Source organism: Eschscholzia californica, unplaced genomic scaffold (assembly GCF_041429995.1).
Source record: "Eschscholzia californica isolate CP2 unplaced genomic scaffold, dmEscCali1.0.p SCAF_3, whole genome shotgun sequence".
Lineage (NCBI taxonomy): Eukaryota > Viridiplantae > Streptophyta > Magnoliopsida > Ranunculales > Papaveraceae > Eschscholzia > Eschscholzia californica.
In genome coordinates, this window is record NW_028238420.1 from 49,345,643 (window position 1) to 49,368,615 (window position 22,973).

Genomic DNA, 22,973 nt, shown 5'->3' on the forward strand with positions numbered 1-22,973 from the left:
CATTAGTAGAAATACTTCGCTTTACTATCAAATCTCGTGTACTTTGCAATAAAGTATATATAATTTACGTATATCTTCATGTTCTTACCATTGTGTATATAATTTACGTATAAGTGCACATAAATTATGTATTATTTATTCACTATTACGTGTACTTTTCACCCAAAACAGTAGCATTGATAAGTTTACCAAACTACTCAAAACCTTCAAACGTTGTCAAAATTTGACAAACATTATATATAATTTACGAAACTGTACATGTAATTTATAATACAATATATGATTTTTTTTTTTCTTTAATGTATGTGTGTTTATGTGTGTAGATTTGATATACCAGATGAAATTTCAAAGAGAATCATCAAATCAAAGTGAGTCAACGAAACTAATGGAGAGTACATGGATGGGCACCATTTTTGAACCAAAGAAGATTTTGTACTTTTTTTTTTGTAACAGAATGTAAAGGATGTGTAATGTAAAAGAAATTATGTGTAATGTAAAAGAAATTATGTGTAATTTACTAAACAAGACCCACATACATTTGATAAATTATGTTGTATACTTGACAAATGATGGTTTCCTCGTCATAAATAATACATAATTTACGTATTTGTTTCATAATTTGTATTCTATGTGTATTTATGTATGAGTAAAAACGAAAACATATGTTGCTTTAATGTTCCCAAAAAAATATACTATTTCCAAATCTGAAAGTTAAGTGAGAAAAAATGATATATATGTTTTGTACATTAACCCCTAAATCACGCTAAATTGATCCTAGAAAATATACTATTTCCAAATCTTAAAGTTAAGTGAGAGATAATTGATTTGAATCGAAAAAAATTTACATAGTAAGAGAGAGAAAATTGATTTGGTTTCCAAATTTGTAAAGAGAGAGAAAATTAATTTGGTTACGATTTTTGTTTTGAATTGATTTGGAAATAGATTTGCTTTCCAAAACGGTTAGAAGATAGAGAAAAATCAATTTCGGATTTATACGTTAGATGCTTTAAATCTCCTAAATCACGCCCACATTAGAAACATTCCAAATTCACCCTGGAAAATTAAAAAAACCCGTGATTTTTGTAGGAGGGATGGACGGTAGTTATCTCATAAAGAATGGGTTATTATGTCCATAATGTAAAAGGACAAAATATCCATGTTTTGGGAAGATTGGATCATAACCTTTTTTGAATATTATTTTAGTCTATATACCCACGGACCCTAAAATAAATTGATACTAATGATGGGTTATAACATTTTTGAATTTTTAATTTTCTTACAACAGTTCTTAACATATAAACATTCCTTTCAATACATTTCATGAAAGTGTTATATTCTATTAATTTTATTTCTTTCATAAATCTCTAACTAAGTTGGAGCAAGAAATCAAGGAAACATATCTAAATCGAAGAGAGTTTTTCAATTCCAAAATTTAAATGAAAGTTAGTATGTTTTCTGTTTTAGCTCAATTAAATTAATGCCGCTCTCTTTATAAGTTTTACAACATAATTTTACGATGTGATTTTATTTTTGTCTAACGAAACCCTAATTTTGTTCACCACTTTGGGCTTCCTAACGACTAGGGCCGATTTTGTTCACCACTTTGGGCTTCCTAACGACTAGGGCCGGCCCTGTCACTGAAGTACACATAACACACTATCTTTTTTTTTTATCACAGCCACATGAAATCATATTTGACCTATAGTTTCTTGATTATGACCGGATCACCATCATCAAAAAATAAGAAAAAAAATCTTATTCACCCTCACAACCAGCACGGGCACTAAGAACAGAGTAAAGATCGACAGAACTTCTTTCACTTATTACAACAGGACCCTAATTTCAAATTATACCAACTAAAAGAAATCCAAGTTCAACTCTATCACAAATGTCTCCACCACAACAATATTATCAATTCACATACCTTGAATCCATATATTATTGAGATATGTGAGTGGCTGAGATGGCATATATTACAGATTTTTGCAATCTTCAATGTGTAAGTAACTAACTCCATTTTTAACCCAACATCTAACCTGAAAATGATTGACAATCCTCCCATCATGGTACACCATTTTAGCAAGAGTAGTCTTCCCAAGACAACCCATTCCATGTATTACACATATCGAAGCATCTACTGCTCCACTATGATCTCCACCCTCCTCCTCAACCCCTGTATTTTTTATCAATAGGTTCACCATGTAATCTTTATCATCTTCCCTTCCATAGACTTCTTTCTCGGCTATAACGGAGCTAGTTTCTAGGTGCTGAGTCGATCTCGGTTCAACTTTATTTCTCACTTCCAAATGGAAATCCAACCTTTCTCTGGCAATCTCATCGAACTTTCTCTGAACTTTTCTCATTCTTTCTGCAATTGCCCGACGAGAATAAACTTGTTTGAAATTGATACAAGATGAGAGATGTAATACCTTAACCTTGTCGGAAGTCTGGGTCTCCATTGTTTGAATGGTTAAAGCTTCAGTAGCTAACTCATCCAAGATGTCCTCGGCATCATAAGCTGCATCCTTGAGTTTATTCAACCAATTCTGAAGGGGTTTGTTTTTAAGTTGTTTTAACTCGGCGTCTTCAATGACATCTTTAATGGTGGATATTGTGCTGGAAAATTTCTCCAACTTTTGTTTGAAACCAGAAAGCAGAGCAAATTCAGATTGGATAAGAGAACTGAGATTACCAAGAACAGTTTCAACTAAAGGAGAGACTAAAACTTGAAGAGCCATTGAAGCAGCCATCTCTTTGTCTGGTGGTAGGGAGATAGATCTATAGCAGGACTTTACAAAGTGATATCTCTCTCATTGAAGTAAATAAAGACTTAGAATATGAGGTAGAAAACTGAGGCTGATCAAGATAAGTGGACTTGCTGGGGCCTTTCATTAATGTAAATAGTTGGGGTCGGGGAAGGAAACAGTTCTATTATGCCAAATGATAGGCTTATGCCTTGATCTCTTAATTAAGAGAGAGTAAGCTGAGTTAGGTAAGGTTAACTCAGTGGAGAGGACTTAGACATTTTTATTATTGGCAACTAGGTCACCCTATTGGTATTTTGGGCTAATCTCACATGCCCCCTCACTTTGTGAGGTTTTTCTGGGCTAAGCATTTTTTTTCGGGTAACAGTACACATATATCTTCTAGGCCTATTACGTGTAGGTTTAGTTCTTAACATATTAGTCATCTTCTATATTTATCAGTCTTCTCTGTCACCACCAACATATCACCGTCATAAAGCGAATAAAAATGACCCATTATCAACTATAAAACAATAGATAGGCAAACTCTATGTACAAATTTCAACAAAAAAAAAAGGCCGCGGCTTTAGGGAATAAAAAAAAATTTCGGGGGATAAAGACTTAGTCAGTTGAACTTATGGAGCATATTTTTTAGTCCAAAAATTTACTAGATTGAATTATGCTCCCTAATCATCATCTTCCATTTACCTCCACCACCACTACATAGCCATTCCGGATCACCACAATCAAGTTTAGTCTCCCCCGAGAGTAACCGAGTCTTTATTCCCCCTAATCTTTCCCTCATCATGTCTTCCCTCCTTATCTCTTCCTCTGTCTCCTGATACTCTCTCTATTTCTCTCTCTCTCTCCCACTCTCTCACTCTCTCTCTCTCTACTTCTTTCATTGTCTTCTTCTTTTCAATCAAGGGAAGAACAAAATTCAAACACCTACATCAGTAAATAGAAGTTTCTTGAAATTGTTGGATACTTGGATGAAATGAGACAGACATACCCATGAGAAAACTTAAATAAACTACTGATAAGATGTAAAAAAGGAGAAACCTCTAATGATTATTACCAACAGATCTAGGTTTGTAACGATAGGCTTCTTCACTCCACCGGTGGCAGGTGTCGATTTGCCGACAACCTAAAACAGTAAATCTGGAAATTTGAATACATTCTCATAGTCAAGATCTAATGTTTCAATTTCATAATCAAGATTTAGAGTTCCAATTTCATAATCAATTAGGGTTCCAGTTTGATAATCAAGATTTAGGGTTTCAATTTCATAATCAAAATTTAGAGTTTCAATTTCATAATCAAGTTTAGGGTTTCAATTTTCATAACTTACTTAGCTAGTTGTCTCATGGTAAATTTTCCTCTGTGTTAAATGACAAGCAGGTTGCTACTTAGTACGACCCATCCACCATAATAAAAAATCCCCAAATAAATCCATGTTTAGATACCAAATCAAAGCAAGAAGATGATCGGACAATTAAAACCCCTTCTTCATCTTCTTCTATAAGTTTTTAGAGAGAGAAAGAAGGGAAAGGAAGAAGAGAAAAGTGGACGAGATAGAGAGAAAAAAGTGGTGATGGTGGTGACTGGAGAAAAGAACGGTAACGGTGGTGATTTGGTGGTTGGAATTTTTGGTGGTGATAGTCGGAAGTTTTGGAGTATAGGTGAAGTGATGAAGATTAAGGACTATAATACAATCAAAATTATTTTCAGACTCAAATTAAAGATGCCCCGTAAGTCAATCTTGACTGACTAAAGTCTTTATTCCCTAGAGAATTTTCTTTATTCCCCAAAGAACCCACCAAAAAAAACTCTATGTACAAAGGATGAGGCTTAAGCAGTTCTAGTCATCAAGAAACAGAAAGCTAATTCCTTTCCAAATATCGGTAATTTGGGAAATTCTATGTACAAAGGATTTTTGACAAAACCCTTGACTGGATGAGTCATACGGGTAAAAGAACGGTCCAGATTAAAGTTTGTAGAAAAACTTTGTCTTTTAGTAAAAATGAGTCATTAAGTCAAAGATTTTGTTATTGTTGCACACCCCAAACGATTTATGTGAGTACGTGACTGTCGGCATTCTTTGAGTGATGGATGAGAATCCAGCATAATGTTTTTATCATCGTCATCAACTCAAACCCCATCATTGGTCATTGCTTCAGTTTTCTCCGATCACTCTTCATGGTATAACTGCTCTATTTAATTTTGGAAAAGCTCCTATAAGGATAGGTAAAACCAAAATAGGTAAAACCAAAACCGAATCAACCTCAAATGCCCAAGAAAAGAGTGCATACCAACTAAAATTTAAGCAAGCAAAACAAAATGTAGTAACTGCAGACAGATGATAGTTGTGCTTCTATTTCAACTAAACTTCAAATTCACCAACAAAACTTCCATCACTTACTCCAACAAGACCCTAATTTCAAAATTCACCAACTAAACCAAATCCAAGCCTAACTCTTTCACAAATTTCTTCACCAAGACAATATTATCATCACTAGACTAATCCCATGTGCCAAAATTCTGAAAAACATCAGTCACCTCTAACTCATCAAGTATCAAGTTTGGAATGCGTGCAATCTTGGACCAATCGGTTCCCCTGTCCTTTTAACATCGTCTGTGTAGATCTGGATGACAATCTTCTATCCGTAGATTATTAAGAGATGTGAGTAGCTCGGATGGCAAATATTTTAGATTTTCGCAACTTACAATGATATCAAGCGTTGCAAGGTTGGCTATCCACTCCGGCAAAGATGTCACTTTAGGTAGTCTAACAAGACTTAGAAAAAGAAGAACGGGGAGGTTATGAAACTCATTTGTTGAAAACTCAAATTCCGGACAATCTTTCAAGATCGAGAAACTCACCAACCAAGTCTGTTTACGTGGGATTACTGATGCGCCTAAAGGAAGTCATTGCCACAAGAAAAGTCAAAATCTTAGTAATATGCTGACGCAGCGGAAAACTGATAAAAAGTCTTAGAACTCCGTCTAAAGACTATTGAACCGAAATTGATAACAAGAATACTAAAAATACTGAATTTTATTGATTGAATGAATGAATAAAACAACTCTTAGATCCCCCTTTATATAGACTTAGGGTTTCCTTAACCTAATCACACTCAAATAACAATTTCTAATAAATAAAATACTACTTTCCTAAACCTAATCAAATTCTAATAACAACTTCTAAATAAATAAAATACTAGAATCTAAAACCTAAAAGGTTTCCTACAAAATATAAAACTGCTAAAAATAATAATTCTCTACGAACAAAAATATTATACTACTAAAATAACTAGTTTTTAAGATATCCAAGATACTTGGAATATCTCATGAAAATCTCCCTGCATCAGTCTCCTCCACTTCAAAGAAACTCGCCTCGAGTTTACTGATTGATTGGAAGGTTGTCTTGAATGGTACACCCATGAGAAAACTTTGTCGTGAATTGTGCATGGGAATCACCAAACTATCTAATTGGACGTGAGACTTTATTAAGTCACAGAAAATTTTCGGACTATAATTGTGATGTGATTCAAACTCCCTTTTCACTCCAAAAATAAACTTGTATAGATCATGAGTATAGTGATTGAAAATTATGAACTTCGATGAAGACTTTCTAATAAAACAACTTATCAATCCACGTGAAACAATTTTAGATTCGCCAAATTCTGAGACCGGATCTTCGTATGAAGGAACTTCAATTAGACTAATGTTTGACTTCCGAAGAATTTCACCTTCCTTTGATTCAGCTTCTTGAACAATGTCCTTTGTCTCAAATTTCTGAACAACGTCCGTTGTCTCAATTTCCTGAAGAATTTCCTTTGACTCAATTGGTTGAACCACTTCCTTTAACTCAATTTCCTGAATAATTTCTTCAGAAACAAATTCCTTACCGTGTAAATTGATATCAGGAGATTTATTTGTGAACACAATAATGTTAGATTTTTCTTTGTGAGTAATATTACTTGAATTTTCTATGCTCACAATTTGTGGTGGTTCAACATTCTCTAAGGGAGTCGTTTTTACCTTTTTAATAGTTAAGTGAGGTTGTTCTTCCCTCCGAAATTCAAACTTCCTATATTCCCGTTCCTCGGCTTCAATTTTTAGGGCCAAGTTGTACGCCTCCTGAATAGTCCATACTGTAACTATCCCCACTTTTTCTCGCAAACTACATTTTAATCCGCTTAAAAATCGATTTGCTACAACATCTTCATATTCTATAATGTTCTCCATATTATTTCTTTGAGCCAGTTTTGAAAACTCCTCATAGTACTCACCCACCGAACGCAATCCTTGTCTACAGTTCTGGTAAGTCATAAACAAGTGTTGTTGATAATCTGGTGGTAAGAACCTCTCCCTCAGGTTTTCTTTCATAGACGGCCAATTCAGGATTGGAGCCCTTCCTTGCCCCACTCTTTGACGTTGTAACTGATCCCACCAAACAGCAGCACTTCCTTTCAGTCTACAAGCAATAATGTTTATCATCTGTTCACCAGGAACAGTATATGACATATTCACTTGCCGCTCAACCTCATGTAGCCAATCAAGGAACTCTTCGACCGACAAATAACCATTAAAGAGTGGTATTTCTTCCTTGACTTTGTATTCATCATAATATCTACGCGGATATAATTGGTTAGGATAATAGTTACCTCTATTTTCTTGGTTGCCAGCATATTGTTGAAGTGGTTGTTCTCTGCCTTCGTTTCCATTAACAGCTTGGTTGTGGGCGAATCCCTCAACACGTTCTCTGTTAATAGGTTGCCTAGGGTTTATGTTGACATTCAGGTTGTTAATCATCTCTATCATCTGATTTAGTTGGTGACTCAAACCGTCAACTTTTACCCACAAAGCATCGTTACCTCGTTCACCGTCGAGGTTTTCGTTTCTAGCTTCGTCTTCTGCCATTAAGCCAGGAGAAACCTCGCTCTTGATGCCAACTGACGCAGCGGAAAACTGATAAAAAGTCTTAGAACTCCGTCTAAAGACTATTGAACCGAAATTGATAACAAGAATACTAAAAATACTGAATTTTATTGATTGAATGAATGAATAAAACAACTCTTAGATCCCCCTTTATATAGACTTAGGGTTTCCTTAACCTAATCACACTCAAATAACAATTTCTAATAAATAAAATACTACTTTCCTAAACCTAATCAAATTCTAATAACAACTTCTAAATAAATAAAATACTAGAATCTAAAACCTAAAAGGTTTCCTACAAAATATAAAACTGCTAAAAATAATAATTCTCTACGAACAAAAATATTATACTACTAAAATAACTAGTTTTTAAGATATCCAAGATACTTGGAATATCTCATGAAAATCTCCCTGCATCATATGCCTCATCGAACCTTCCAGTAGGATGTGGATTCCTAACTAGTTCCAACACAAACAATAAACTCCAGTTCAAAGTAATGGTTATGAAGGAAACTATATCCTTTTCCACAAATGAGAAAAACATTAACACAACTTTCTCCACTCAAACTATCCAAATACAATACAAATTAGTGCGTTTGCTATAAATTTTTATAGTCGTAATTCAAAGGGAACCCGAATCAAATACGAATTTGGTTAATCGGAATACGAAGCCTCTGAATCAAATAGACCCAAAATCACAACCCGAATCAACAATTCAAACAAAACACACAAAAACAAACATTCTCAAATCTGACTCTGAGACAATTCCGACCTAACTACTTAAAGAAAAAAAAACGAACACTATTCAAAATCAAACAAAAAACTGCAATCCAGATAATGGACTTAATTTAAGTAATAATCTAAACCTCATTTCAATACGGAGATCAGAAAAGCAGCTGCCTTTCAGCTACATTCTGATCGAAATCCTTAACAAGGTTAGATTTTCGGAAAAATATGAATTGAACAGTTCAACGAGCAAAAGAATGCCCTAAAAAATTCATATGATTGACGCCATACAAATAATTCTGAGAGATTAAGAGCCATCAGAGGGGAAGAAAAACCTAAAGATTTATCTCATTGCGTCATTGTAAATACAATGAACAACACAAAAAGTGATTTAAATATGATCGAGAAATAGTTTAGTTGCCGAGCATAAGAAACCCTAAGTGTTATCAATCGAGCAAAGATTCAATGATTTTACCTCTTTTAAGATGGTTGATTGTGAAGTGGGTTTGCGAGAAATCAATATCCCATCAGTCTAGAGAATGAAATTAGGGTTTCGAGTCTCGCTGGGTATAATGGTAGATAACCTTTCCGTCACATATCGTATTATAATGCGCCATTGACACATCTGAGAAATGACTAAAGGTGTCCCCGAACATAACCAAAAGGGTGCCTCTATACACAGCTCACTTTTTAACTATGACGTTTCGCTTGAGTCATTGACGCCCGTCAATCCAATGTCCACTACGAGACAGTAAGCATGTTGTCAGACTGGTTTCACTATGAGGTTCGGCTAAGACTAAGAGCATCTCCAATGTAACACTCAAGAAAAATTCAATTAATCTAATATGTCAAGTATGAATTGAGTTTCTCTTTCCTAAGTAGCACAATTGAGATACTCAATTCAAAATACTTCTCCAATGCAACACTAAAAAAACCTCAACATTTTTTTTAGATTTACTCTTGTTTTTTATTTTAATATATAAAATGATAATGTGGACCAATTGAGACACAACAATAAATGTTGAGATACTTAAAAGAAAACTCAACGAATTGGGTTTTCTTTTAAGTATCTCAACATTAATTGTTGACACATCGTATTGAGTTTCTAGTTGAGTGTTGCATTGGAGAGTGTTTTTTGTTAAAAACTCAAATAATTTTATGTGTCAAATTGAGTTTTACAAGTTGAGTATTGCATTGGAGATGCTCTTAGGTTTTGGGTCTGTCCAATCTAAAACCTTGTTTACAGGTTCAAACTGTGTAGTCTGAAACCATTCAGAGTCTTTAGATTTGATAAACTTCATTAACACTTACAAATTATTGTACGTCATCAGGGTCGTGTTTGAGGGTGTACGGACAGGGTGCCCGTATAGGGACCCCACCTATAAGAGGCCTGTTTTCGATAATGTCTTAACAGTTAAGTATATAAAGACAAGGATACATACCTAAACATTTGAAATCTCTTAGTCGAGATGGTAAGGTACGTTTCATCCCATCTATGTGGTATATTATTGTAGAATTTATAACAAACATTAAAAAAATGATGAAAAATAATAATAATAAAAAAAAAAAAAAAAAAAAAAAAACAGAAGAGAAAGATGCTAATTTGATATGGGAAAAAATAACATTGGGCCTTAAGCAATTGTAGCCCAAGTCATGTTTCTATAAACCATAAAACTGAAAAAAGAATTTGGATATTCTCTCCGAGACTTAAACCTACAACCCTTGTGGTGTTAGGCCACTATTACACCAGCTAAGCTAATCTCGTTACATGTTTTAAATAGGATTTTAATCTATAAGTATATATCGCTTTAAATTTTTCGGAAAAGGGTACCTAGGGAGAGGAGGGCCCGGTGCGACCGCACCCCATCCCCCGCGCCTCTGAGTAGTAATGCATGGAAAATAAATTATTAGCTCATCACATTTCTTAATATTTTAAAAATCATTCAAAAACCCCATGTACGATGACGCCTTATCAATTATCGCTATTGTCTCATTTTCTAACACCTAAGCATTACTTAGTTTTGTTTCCAACAATAGTTCCATGAGGTCACCTAAAGACATTAACTCTTGCTATGTTTGAGTCTATTGTCCAATACGATATCATTATCATGACATCCAACCCTTAGCATTCATCGAAATTATCCTTACCATACCAGACCAAGCGACAAGTACGAGATAATGTTCATAGCGATGTTTCCAAGAGCCAGTCCAAAAAAGCACTGACACTAAGCTTGAGTACACACTTCTTTTTTATATGGGTTCAAGAATCATTAAATTACATGATAGATGGCATGGAAACATCGGGAATCAAGCTTGGGACTTCGTATGGGGATTGAATGTCCAACCACTAAGTCAAATGGCAGTGGACGCTTGGAAACATTTTTTTTTTTTTGTTGAAGGGTAACATATTAAGATAAAGAGTCTATTACAACAAACAAAGTAGAAAAACAAAATTACAATAAGTAAAGTAGAAATACAAAATAGCAGAACTGAGGAATTGCATAAGATAACGTCGATTTTTCGAGCATTCTTCATTTTGTAGCTTGCAAATCTGGCAGCTCCTCTTGGGAATGATATGCAATTTGATCTTAAGAGTCCTTCTGGTTGGTTGAGAGATGAAACTTCTATCTAACTTCCTGTAACATTGAAGATGGATTAAACATACATCCATTGTTTCAAGAAGAAACGAGGATGTCTGCAAGATGGAACCATTAGATGGTTCCGAGTTGTCCTGCCAGTATTCTCCATATGAAGAGGCCATATCCACTCGAGTTCTACATTGTGGAAACAGGTTAGATACCTGGAAAATGAGATCGCCGACATAGCCCGAGTATAAATACCCAGCTACTCCGACAAATGATCGCAAATGAATTGCGACAAGGGGTGGAAGTGAAAATGTTACGGAACTTTGATAAAGAGTTAAGTCTATTAGCTAACCAAATACAAAGGTGATCATCAAAAAGTGAGATGGAAGATAAGAAACAAAAACAACACGTCAGAGGTGGAGATTGATGTTCGAAATATTGTGTCGTCCAGGGTCGAAGGGAAAGTTGAGATGAATGCTTTTTATTTCTGTTTTGGTTGAGAAACAGAAGTGCCCAGCAATTGTACGAATAATGTTCCTAAACTGTATAGGGTTAAAGATGGGTGAAACTAGGATGGCTAGCCGTTCAACATGATCGTCAGTGTGTCGACTATAAGTTAACAATATGTAACTAGCAAAAGTACTATGATTGAGGTAGGCGTAAAGGTTCAACCTGACTTGAAGACAGAAGGAATCGAAATCAGATAGTAGATTTTTCTCAAAAGTGATGAATACCATAAAGTTTGGGTTGTGCTTTGTTAGGATTAAAAAGAAGGTTGAATCTAGGGCTTGGAAACATACTTGTAACCCAAATTCTGGGCTCTATTTAACTACTATCATTAGGTAGCCCAAGTGTACTCGTCTGTAAACTCTCACAAACCCCACCAAAATACATCACATTCTAAAATATTACCATCACACTTATAATGGAAGCCCCGAACACTCCAGACTCCTTCAAACAATGTACAATTATTACTTAAGAGTCACAACAGGAGCAACCCTCAGCCAAAGTGACCAAAGCAGTCGCTTTGGGCACTAAACTTAGAAAGGGCCCAAATGTTTTGGCAGTAAATGATTATGTATAAGAACGAGTCTACTTTTAAACATCAATGGAGTTCCAGCACAATGGTTAAGAGTTTTTTTTTCTTATGAGAAATGGTTTAGGGTTTTTTTTTTTTTGAAACCAAGTGAAACCATATTTCATTCATAAGTGATTCGACCACAAGTTACATGGATGATAATTTTTATTTCTTTGAGAACTACATGAGAGTTACATATGATAAGTTTATAGAACTTTCCAATGTAAAGTGCCTCATGAAGGAAAAGAAAATGACCAGACACAGATTGAAAAAGAAAAGACCCTAAAGGCCGACAAAAGATCCTGAAGATCGAAAATGAAAAGACCCTAAAGGTCGAAAAAATACATAGAACTGAAACTAAAATTGCTCCAGCCGAGAGAACTACTGCCGACGATGAATGTAAATCTCAAGGCCAACCACCACCATCACTGCCGAACAAGTTTTTGAGTCCTTGTGTTTAGGCTTGTTACTTGATAGATCCAAATATTCAAGAAACTTCAATCAACCAAATGTTGTTGTATCAATTCCTGTTGAACCCTAGAAATCCCAAATCTCTCTTCTTTTCTGCCTCTCTCACTCCATCAATATGTTACTAAATCTTTCGAATCCTTTAAAAAATTGAAAGAATCGATCAGCTCGCTTTGGGCCACCAAATTTTGGGGGTCACATTTGCAGATGCGCCTGTAGAATTTTGTAGCAGTCACGTTTTTTAACTTAAGCCCAGTAGAAACTGAAATAAGAGGCTCGTATTCAAGAGGAGCTGGTTTCAACAAATGGGCCCACCAAAAGTTTGAACTTTTCAACCAAATAACCATTCCACACGTCTGTTTTTACTCCTACTTCATCTCTCTAGATTCCATGTCTCTTTGTATCTCTTAGCCACTCTGTCACGGTCTAACCTCATCCCCACTTCTCTCCACAATTAATACATGACCAGCGTTCTGGGGAAAGCTAAATAGTTTCCGAGGTGTGAAATTTTAAAGGCAATATGCAAATTTTTGAAAATTTTCCGGAGAATCATATTTTATGGAGAATACTTTTTACCTCTCTCTCTCTCCCCACCTCACCTCTCTCTCTCTCCCCGCCACTCTCTCTGTCTTCTCCGATCAGGTCGCCGGCCGGAAACTTTTCTGGCCGGCGACCTGGAAAGATTAAAAAAAAAGTTCACCCTCTCTCTCTAAAAACTCCGGCGAAGGGGTAAAAAATTTTCCGACCGGCGACCTGGTCGGAGAAGACAGAGAGAGTGGTGGGGAGAGAGAGAGGTAAAAAAGAAAAACTTTTTTTATTGCAAATTTATAATATAAGTTAATATTATATTTTAAAGTGGATACATAAAGTTTTTTTATCATTTAGCACATATTTAAGTTTTATTTTTACTTTATTGCCTTGTTTTTGTTACGTTCAAGTTATTCCTGATTGATTTTCGTTTGTTGTTAAAACAAAATTAATTTAAATTTCATCTTTTTGGATGGTTTCTATTATTTATTTATTTATTTTTGTTATGTTCAAGTTATTCCTTTTAGAATTTTTAATGAACTATGGTATTTTTAACTATTCTAAATGCTAAAACTCATTTATAACAACTCGAACTCTTCTCATAACAGGAGGTTTAAAACGTAAAACTATGTTTTATACATAATGTATTTGTCTTTTAAATTAGACAAACACATTATTAAGAATTTATTGGACACCCTTCAACAAAAAAAAAAGTATTTGTTGGGCACATAACTTCCAAATACGTTAGATACATATAAGTCTTGGTATCTTACAATCAAGGTAGTCTGGGAACTAAGATTACTTCTTTACTTCAAGTCATTGAAAGATTCTTAATTTTATTATGCTTAACCAAAGTTGGGGGAAAATAAAATAAAATAAGAAACGGACCAAGTATCTCTTATCCTATTTCGCATTAGAGAATGTGAACCTGTGTCAAACTATTGATTAATATATTGGAATAATCTTATATATACATCTTCGAATGAAGTTGGGATAATGGGAAAGATGTTAAATTTTTAAACATATTTCCGTAGTCGGGACGGCCTTAGGTTCTGGAGAGTTTAAGAGAAAATTTGAATTTGTGTTTAATAGAGAGGGCCCCAATTTCAAATTTCGTTTCGGACCACCAAAATCATAGGGCCGGCCCTGCTCAGAAGGAGAACAACCTTAAAAACTATTTATTGAAGGAGAACAAACTACAAAATGAAACATAAAAGGGTCCTGGCGAACGGAGGACTTTTCGCCGGAAGAAAAAGACGTAGATCTGAGTACTAAGAGTGAGAGAGACGGTTATTTTTTTTTTCCAGAGAGGGAGGAGACGGTTTATAGAGAATGTTTAGGGCTTGTTACTAATCCTAGTAGACCCATGTTCAATTATGTCTTTAATTTTAATAAAAGGAAAAACAGAACACAAGAGTATTGTAAGTCTCTAACCCTGCCTCTCCATTTTCTATTTTTCCAATAGACACTACACATTTCTAATAAGGAGGTGCCAGACTAACTTATAGGATGACTTTAAGGATGACATGATGACGTGAAATTCACTAAAAGAAAAGGTTTTTTCAAAGTTTGACCACGGTGGGGACCGTTTTTCTTTCCGAGGAAACATGTCATCCTCTAAGTACCAAATTTCAAGTCACTCTATAATTTAACTAGTTCTGTTTTTGTTCAAAATGAAGGATGATGCTATATTTAGTATGGATTCAACTAGTATAGATACATCGGATGTTTGATTTTTCGATTTTTTCTTTATATCAAGCAAATCATGTTTAAAATAATTTATTAAAATAAATTGATACTAGTGATAGGTTCCAACATTTTCGAATTTTTTATTTTCTTACAACAGTTCTTAACATATAAACATTCCTTTGAATACATGTCAAGAAAGTGTTACATTCTATTAATTTTATTTCTTTCACAAATCACTAACTAAGTTGGAGCAAGAAATCAAGGAAACATATCTAAATCGAAGAGAGTTTTCCAATTCCAAAATTTAAATGAAAATTAGTATGTTTTCTGTTTTAGCTCAATTAAATTAATGCTGCTCTCTTTATAAATTTTGCAACATAATTTTACCATGTGATTTTTTTTTTTGGGAAAATGGTTCTTTGGGTTCAAAATAATATCATAATAACCAAAAAGACCTAGATATTTTCCTATTAATCAAAATGTGCTAAAATATTATAAGGAATGAGACAGAGAGTTCAAAATAATATGATTAATTATCAATCAGGTTATTTTTTATTTTTTTCTTTCCCTAAATACCCTTTCTTATTTAATTCACAATCTTTCACTCTCTTAAAAACCAGATACTGTATGTGTTTAGGGTTTTTTTGTTCTTGCCTCACGAATCTTCTTCCCGGTTCTTCTTCTTCATCGATTAACATCTTCGAAATCAACACCTTCTTCTTCATGATGAAGTTGTGATTATAACAAGTAGAGGATTAATCTGCCTGATCCGAATTCGACGAAGTCGAGGAAGATGCGATCACCCTAGGCGAAGCCATTGTTTCTCGTCACTTGTATCCCTAATATGTTCACTCGTTTGCTCTCTCTCTCTCTAAAATTCTACTTTCTTTTTGTTAGGGTTTCGATTTAATTTTTTTTGTGTTCGGAGTTTTAAAGTAAATAAGTTGTCGAATCTCTTATGTGCATCTGTTGTGTGTGGATTTTACTCAGTTTTAGAGTGAGAAAGAAGACAAAGTATTAAGAGAATATCTATATTGTTCTAATTTCATGTTCAAAACTGTTGGATTTGTGTTTGGGTTTACAAATTCATGGTAGAATAAATCAAATACCTTTTTAAATAGTGCACTTGTTGATTTAGATGCTAAATGAGATCTAATGGTTGATGCAAGGAATGACTTTTACAGAGTTAGAGATCATGATCAACTATTTAGACTTCAGCTATCTCTAGGTTTGCTCAAAGCCTCAAAATGAAAGAAAATGTAAATGAAGCATTTGGTGGATTAGTAAATGTAAATGAAGGAAAAAAATTCATACCCATTTGATTAAATCTGAGTTTGGATTTGTTGTTGTTGTTGGAAGTTTAGTGGATTTGTATGCAAAATGTAATCAATTTGATTCGGCAACCAAACTGTTCGATGAAATGACCGAAAGAAATGCAACTTCTTGGAACAATGTTATATCTTGTTATTATCAGAGTGGGAAGTCTGAGAAAGTATGGAATTGTTTGACGAGATGATGGTGGGTTCGAGCCTGATTTAGTAACGATTTACGACGGTTTTCTCTGGATGTCTCATACTTTCGAATTTGGAAAGAGGAAAAGAAATCCAAGGATTTGATTCACAAAGGATTTGAGTTGGATTTATAAGCTATGCTCTTGTTGGTATGTTCTTTAGTTGGTTTGAATTTACGAATTGTTTGTTTAACCTTATGAATAATATATATATATATATATATATATATATATATATATATATATATATATATATATATATATATATATATAATATTCTGTAAACTTAGATAAGAATGTTTGAATATTTGATACAAAAGCGTTCTAGAAGATTGTAAGTAGAGGTGCATTCAAGTTTTTGTAGTCCGAACACTTGAACCTACCTCACCATTTCTTTGAATATAACTGCGTATTTTCATATTCATTTTCAAACATTTAGTTTTTGGTCCAATGTGAATCTTCCTATTCATGCTACTTTTATGTATAAATGGAATTAGAAATTATATACACATATCAGAAAGGTAGATAGATATATCTTCTTTTGTTAAAGTTATGGTTGTCTATTTATATGAGCTTTAGTACTAGGTTCTTTAAATCTATCATGGAAAATTGAATATGAAATAGGCATTCTACAGTTCTGAACTAATTCCACTATCTTCTAGTTCGTATTTGTCTTGAATTGTTTGACGACATGAAGTATCTTGGATATCAGTTATCTCTGAGTTTGCTCAAAATGAAGGAAAATGTAAATGAAGCATTTGGTGGATTAGTAAATGTAAATGAAGGGGAAAAAAAAATCATACTCATTTGATCAAATCTGGGTTTGGATTTGTTGTTGGAAGTTCTTTAGTTGGTTTGTATGCAAAGCTTGCAAATTATATTTGCATTCTATATTTTACAAACACATTTTGCCGTTTAAATTATGCAAACACAGTTTGCAGTTTACAACTAATTGAGTTTTGGGATTTTGCTTGAAAGAGATGAGACAGAAATTGTTTGGTGGGGTGAAAATTTGTAGGGCTCCACTTTTGATCTCATATATGATCAATTCTTTGTAAAGTTGAGAGAAATGATAGATTTCTTTGTAAAGATAGGGACACTCAAGAATGTGAGAGTTATTGATTGACATACCATATATGCATTTATACTTGGACTCTTTCTATGTGAGGTTGTTTGTGATTTTTAAAGCTTTTTATATTTCATATATGATCAATTCTTGGGTATCTATTTATTGTAAATATAAACTATTTATTTAATGAATACAATGAAAATTTTGTGAAGATGTAAACGTGTGCAAACTGAGTTTGTAATGTCGCAAATGTAAACTCAATTTGCATTGTCGCACATGCAAACGCAGTTTGCAAAATCGCAAATGCAAACACATGTTTGCAGAACTTGTTTGCAAACGTTTGTTTGCATAACAGATTTCTGCAAACAGTTGTTTGCAGAATAGATTGTGCAAACACGTGTTTGCAGAAAAACGTAAGTGGAAAAACACCGTTTTTTTTCTGGGTTTTTTTTTGAAAAAAAAAGTGTTGAAAGTGGATCTTGTTAGAAAGCTAATGAAAAATCATTTCTAAATATATAAATTTTATTGAAATCCGACATCTCAAACAAAAGTTATATTGATTTAAAGTTTATAGAAAATAAAAGATTTTAGTTACACAAAAAGACAAAAAAGGACAATTTAGTCTTTTTATACTTTTTGACCTGAATAATAATTTTCAAATGTTTTGTGTTTTTCTACTCATTTTCAATATTATTTTGACCTTTCTAGTTATTACCTCTTTTTTTTTCTAGAACGAAACTCCAATTTTGTTCACCACGTTGGGCTTCCTAACGACTAGGGCCGATTTTGTTCACAACTTTAGGCTTCCTAACGACTAGGGCCGGCCCTGTCACTGAAGTACACATAACACACTATCTTTTTTATCACAGCCACATGAAATCATATTCGACCTAGCTTCTTGATTATTACCAGATCACCATCACCAAAAAATAAGAAAAAAATCTTATTCACTCTCGCAACCAGCACGGGAACTAAGAACAGAGTAAAGATCGACAGAACTTCTTTCACTTATTACAACAGGACTCTAATTTCAAATTATACCAACTAAAACAAATCCAAGTTCAACTCTATCACAAATGTCTTCACCAGGACAATATTATCAATTCACATACCTTGAATCCATGTGAGTGGTTGAGATGGCAAATATCACAGATTTTTGCAATCTTCAATGTGTGAGTAACTAACTCCATATGTAACTCTGAAACAATGAATGAATTGTGCAACCTCTCTTTTTAACTCAAGTATAAGTTTGGAATGTGGGCAATCTTGTACCAATCGGTTCCCTTGTCCCTGTCACATCGTCTGTGTAGATCTGGATGACAATTTTCGATCCATAAAGTATTGAGAGATGTGAGTGGTTCGGAGGGTAAATATTTCAGATTATGGCAATTATAAATATGTAAGGTATCAAGTGTTGTGAGGTTGGCTATCCACCCCGGCAAAGATGTCACCTTAGGTAATCTAAAAAGATGCAGAGAACGAAGAACAGGGAGGTTGTGCAACTCATCTGTTGGAAACTCAAATTCCGGACAACCTGCAAAAAATAAAACATAACAAGTGCTCTTCTTAGTTATCAGATTTCTTTGATTTCATGCAACAAAAACTGGAAACATAAACAAGAAAATAAATTATCAGTTACCTGTGATTTTCAATTCAGTTAGTGAAGTGAGATTTTCATAAAGCTCTTTAGTGAAAATCTTTAGCTTAAGACAACTATTTATCTCAAGACGTTTAAGATTTTGCAGTGTCATCATCATTGTCGTCCCTGTTACCCCAAAGGATATTAAATCGTGAATTGAATCAATCTCAAGATCAGAAAGTTGAAGGGGGCAACTTTCTAAACAGCTTACCAAGGATGATTCTACGCAATTCAATAACCGTAAGACTCTTAAAGATAGCTGCAACTGGGGAATTTTTCTTAACTTGGTACACTCAGAGATGATTAAGTTTGTAAAGTGGGGGAATGAAGTTTGTCTATCTTCTTTTATTCCGTTTTCCACTTCTGATGACAGTGATGACCATTCCTCCAAATTAGGCATCTTAGATATTTCTACACGTTCAAGTGAAGGAAAGAAGACGAAACCTGATAGACCACCATGATTTCCATGATAAAACTCATCTCCGATGTATCTCACGGAATCCATTTTACGTAATTGAAGAATCTTAAGTACCGGTAGTAGCCCAAGCGGCAGTAGATTTTCCATCCTTCGACAACCATAGAGTTCGATACAGACTAAATTACAGAGGCATGATAAATCACTTGGAAACATGGCACCTCCATACCCTTTTATAGAAAGTTCATTCAAATTTGGTAGATGTTTGAGGCTTTCCGCAACAATTTTCAGCACCACTTCTTGTTGTTCACTGGTGCTGTAACTATTTCCTTGCCCAAGACTAGTTGGCGGTGACCACTCTAAATGTAAGATACACAAATTGTGCTTTCCGGTTAAGTTGGTTTTTTTAGCGTCAACTACGTTTCTCACATTGTTCATTGCTTTTATCGTTAATTTTCCTTTCAGGTTGTTCAGATCTTGTAATTGCTCAATAGTAGAACCACTCTCTGCACCTACAATGAAGAAGTTTAATGTTTGGAGATTAACCAATTCTCCCATACCGTTTGGCATTCGGGTTAATGCATCACAACCATTAATGCATAGGTGTCTGAGGCTTCTCAGTTTCGATAGGTCGTTAGGTAACATTTCGAGCTTTTTACAGTAAGATAGGTCCAATGTTTGGAGATTAACCAATTTTCCCATACTGCATGGCATTCGGGTTAAGGCACCACAACCATTCATGAATAGGTGCCTGAGGCTTCTCAGTTTAGACAGGTCTTTAGGTAACATTTGGAGGTTTGCACAGATCTTTAGGCTCAACGTCTGCAGATTTCTTAGTTGACAAAATGATTTATTGGGTAATGAAGTTATACCAGTGTAGGAGAGATTGAGGTACCTCAAGTGCTTCAAAGTGCTTATTCGGTCAAGCTTTACATTTATCCTGCTTAAATTTAATGTCCGCAAATTTCTAAGATTTTTGAAGTTTAGTTGAAGATGAGTTCCATTTCTAAAGCGTTCACATAGAAGAGTGCGCAAATTTGGTTTTGACCTTTCCACGAAAAGCACAAGATTGCTCTGCAGTGAACTTGAGAACGACGAATGAAAAGCCACATGTCTTAATCTTCTATTACCAGTATTATTTCTTGTTTTGTCATACCCAATCACAGAGCATTCTTCCCTCATTATAGAACATGCAAGATCATGCATTAAGTCATGCATTTTACATGATATCACATAGCCAACTTTATCGTTATAGGTTTCTTGAAAGAAGGACCTCCACAATAAATCGTTAAAAATCTCAATTCCCACGTCTTCCAACTCTAAGTGACTACCTTTGAATGGAACAAAACCGTTTGCCATCCATAAATGAATCAATTCTTCTCGGTTGAAATTGTAATCTTTTGGAAAGACGGAGCAATAAGCAAAACACGACCTCAAATGTGAGGGTAAATGATTGTAGCTCAACCTCAAAATTGCTAAGATATTGTCTTCATTTTGTAACGGAAGTTCCCAAATTTCATTGTCTCTAACAAACAACCACTCTTTCTCTTCTCTTTTAAAGCGAAGCAGTCCTCCTAATGCTTTCGCAGCCAAGGGTATACCTCCACACTTGAGCGCAATCTCCTTGCCAATAGCTTCCAATTTCGGATAAATTTCTATTTCGTTCTTTCCCATGTCGAAAGCACGATGCTTGAACAATGAAAAACAATCCTCGTGGGATAAACCTTTTGGGCGACACACTGGAAGCGTAGACATTATCGATGCCACTTTTTCAAGTCTGGTTGTCACAATAATTGAACTACCTTTGCTTCCACATCTGAATGAGGATTTCAACACATCCCATTTGTTCATATCATCATTCCATACATCATCTAACACCACTAAGAATCTCTGCCCATTAAGTTTCTCGTGAAGGCGACGTTGCAAAGATTCTAAGTTTTCAAGATCATTTGCAACCCCTCCTAACGATTCTATAGCAGCTCTGAGAAGGAATTTCTGGTCGAAGTCGTCAGAGACACAAACCCAACATCTAAGCGGAAAATGATCGACAACCCTCTCATCATGGTACACCATTTTAGCAAGAGTAGTCTTCCCAAGACCACCCATTCCATGTATGACACATACGGAAGCGTCTCCTCCTCGACTATGGTTTCCATCTTCCTCCTCCCCAACCCCTGTATTTTTTATCAATAGGTTCACCATGTAATCTTTATCATCTTCCCTTCCATAGACTTCTTTCTCGGCTATAACGGAGCTAGTTTCTAGGTGCTGAGTCGACCTCGGTTCAACTTCATTTCCCACTTCCAAATGGAAATCCGACCTTTCTCTGGCAATCTCATCGAACTTTATCTGAACTTTTCTCATTCTTTTCGCAATTTCCCGACGAGCATAAACTTGTTTGAAATTGATACAAGATGAGAGATGTAATACCTGAAGATTGTTAGAAGTCTGGGTCTCCATTGTTTGAATGGTTAAAGCTTCAGTAGCTAACTCATCCAAGATGTCCTCGGCATCATAAGCTGCATCCTTGAGTTTATTCAACCAATTCTGAAGGGGTTTGTTTTTAAATTGTTTTAACTCAGCGTCTCCGATGACATCTTTAATGGTGGATAGTGTGCTGGAAAATTTCTCCAACTCTTGTTTGAAACCAGAAAACAGAGCAAATTCAGATTGGATAAGAGAACCGAGATTACCAAGAACAGTTTCAACTAAAGGAGAGACTAAAACTTGAAGAGCCATTGAAGCAGCCATCTCTTTGTCTGGTGGTAGGGAGATAGATCTTTAGCAGGACTTTACAAAGTGATCTCTCTCTCTCTCATTAAAGTAAATCCTTTGGGAAGGAAACAGTTTTATTATGCCTTATGATAGTTGATAGGCTTAGGGGCAATTACTGAAACCCCCACCTTTTCATAATGGAGATTACTGAAACCCCCACCTTTCATTTATAATTACAAAAACCCCCATCTTTTTGAAAATTCTGTTAGATTTAACTTTATACTTTTAAATATTACTTTGTTACCCTTCTTACTAAAACCCCCACCTTTTCATAATAAACTTACTAAAACCCCCACCTTTTCTAAAACACTTACTGAAACCCCCACCTTTTCTAAACAGACTTGGCCTCTTACTGAAACAATATTTGAGAGTAGGACAAGGGGTGAAATATGGCCGTCCACATAGGATCTGACCCATGTTTTTGGACATTCAATGAGCCGAACATGAGCCTATATACGAAATCTAAAACAACATCACCAACATAACAGGTTTTAGCTAGATTTCCCTGATTCGAATTCAACATATTTTACACGAAGAAGATGCTGCTTAGCATGTTTTACACGAAGATGCTGCTTAGCATGTTTTTGGACTTTACAAAGTGATCTCTCTCTCTCTCATTAAAGTAAATCCTTTGGGAAGGAAACAGTTTTATTATGCCTTATGATAGTTGATAGGCTTAGGGGCAATTACTGAAACCCCCACCTTTTCATAATGGAGATTACTGAAACCCCCACCTTTCATTTATAATTACAAAAACCCCCACCTTTTTGAAAATTCTGTTAGATTTAACTTTATACTTTTAA

At 34.7% G+C, this 22,973-nt stretch overlaps 2 protein-coding genes and 1 long non-coding RNA gene across 5 annotated transcripts in view; all 3 read right to left on the bottom strand.

Annotated features, from left to right (window-relative positions):
* Positions 1-2,976, bottom strand: part of LOC147551267 (putative disease resistance protein RGA3) — a 59,033-nt gene extending 56,057 nt beyond the window's left edge. Inside the window, exon 1 of the mRNA XM_086668542.1 lies at positions 2,320-2,976. Coding sequence (XP_086524668.1) covers positions 2,320-2,750 — 431 coding nt within the window. The 5' untranslated portion in view covers positions 2,751-2,976. The remainder of the gene's footprint in view (positions 1-2,319) is intronic.
* Positions 1,909-22,212, bottom strand: LOC147551273 (disease resistance protein RGA2-like). Of its 3 annotated transcripts, none has more exons than XR_015238938.1 (3): positions 18,981-22,212; positions 18,523-18,875; positions 1,909-2,007 (listed from the first exon to the last, which is right to left on the bottom strand). XR_015238938.1 is itself a non-coding variant. In XM_086672555.1 (3 exons), exons 1-3 carry the CDS (start codon positions 22,144-22,146, stop codon positions 18,424-18,426), a joined length of 3,561 nt encoding a protein of 1,186 aa, XP_086528681.1. In that variant the 5' UTR covers positions 22,147-22,212; the 3' UTR covers positions 18,272-18,423. The 3 variants fall into 3 exon arrangements, 2 of the variants coding, with proteins under 2 accessions (XP_086528681.1, XP_086528682.1); XM_086672555.1 differs by lacking the exon at positions 1,909-2,007 and adding an exon at positions 18,272-18,521 and having other exon boundaries at positions 18,579-18,875; XM_086672556.1 differs by lacking the exon at positions 1,909-2,007 and having other exon boundaries at positions 18,508-18,875.
* Positions 5,091-5,709, bottom strand: LOC147551274 (uncharacterized). Its single transcript, XR_015238267.1, has 2 exons — positions 5,628-5,709; positions 5,091-5,532 (listed from the first exon to the last, which is right to left on the bottom strand). It is a non-coding gene; the product is annotated as an uncharacterized LOC147551274 (long non-coding RNA).
* Positions 22,213-22,973: the final 761 nt, after the last annotated feature.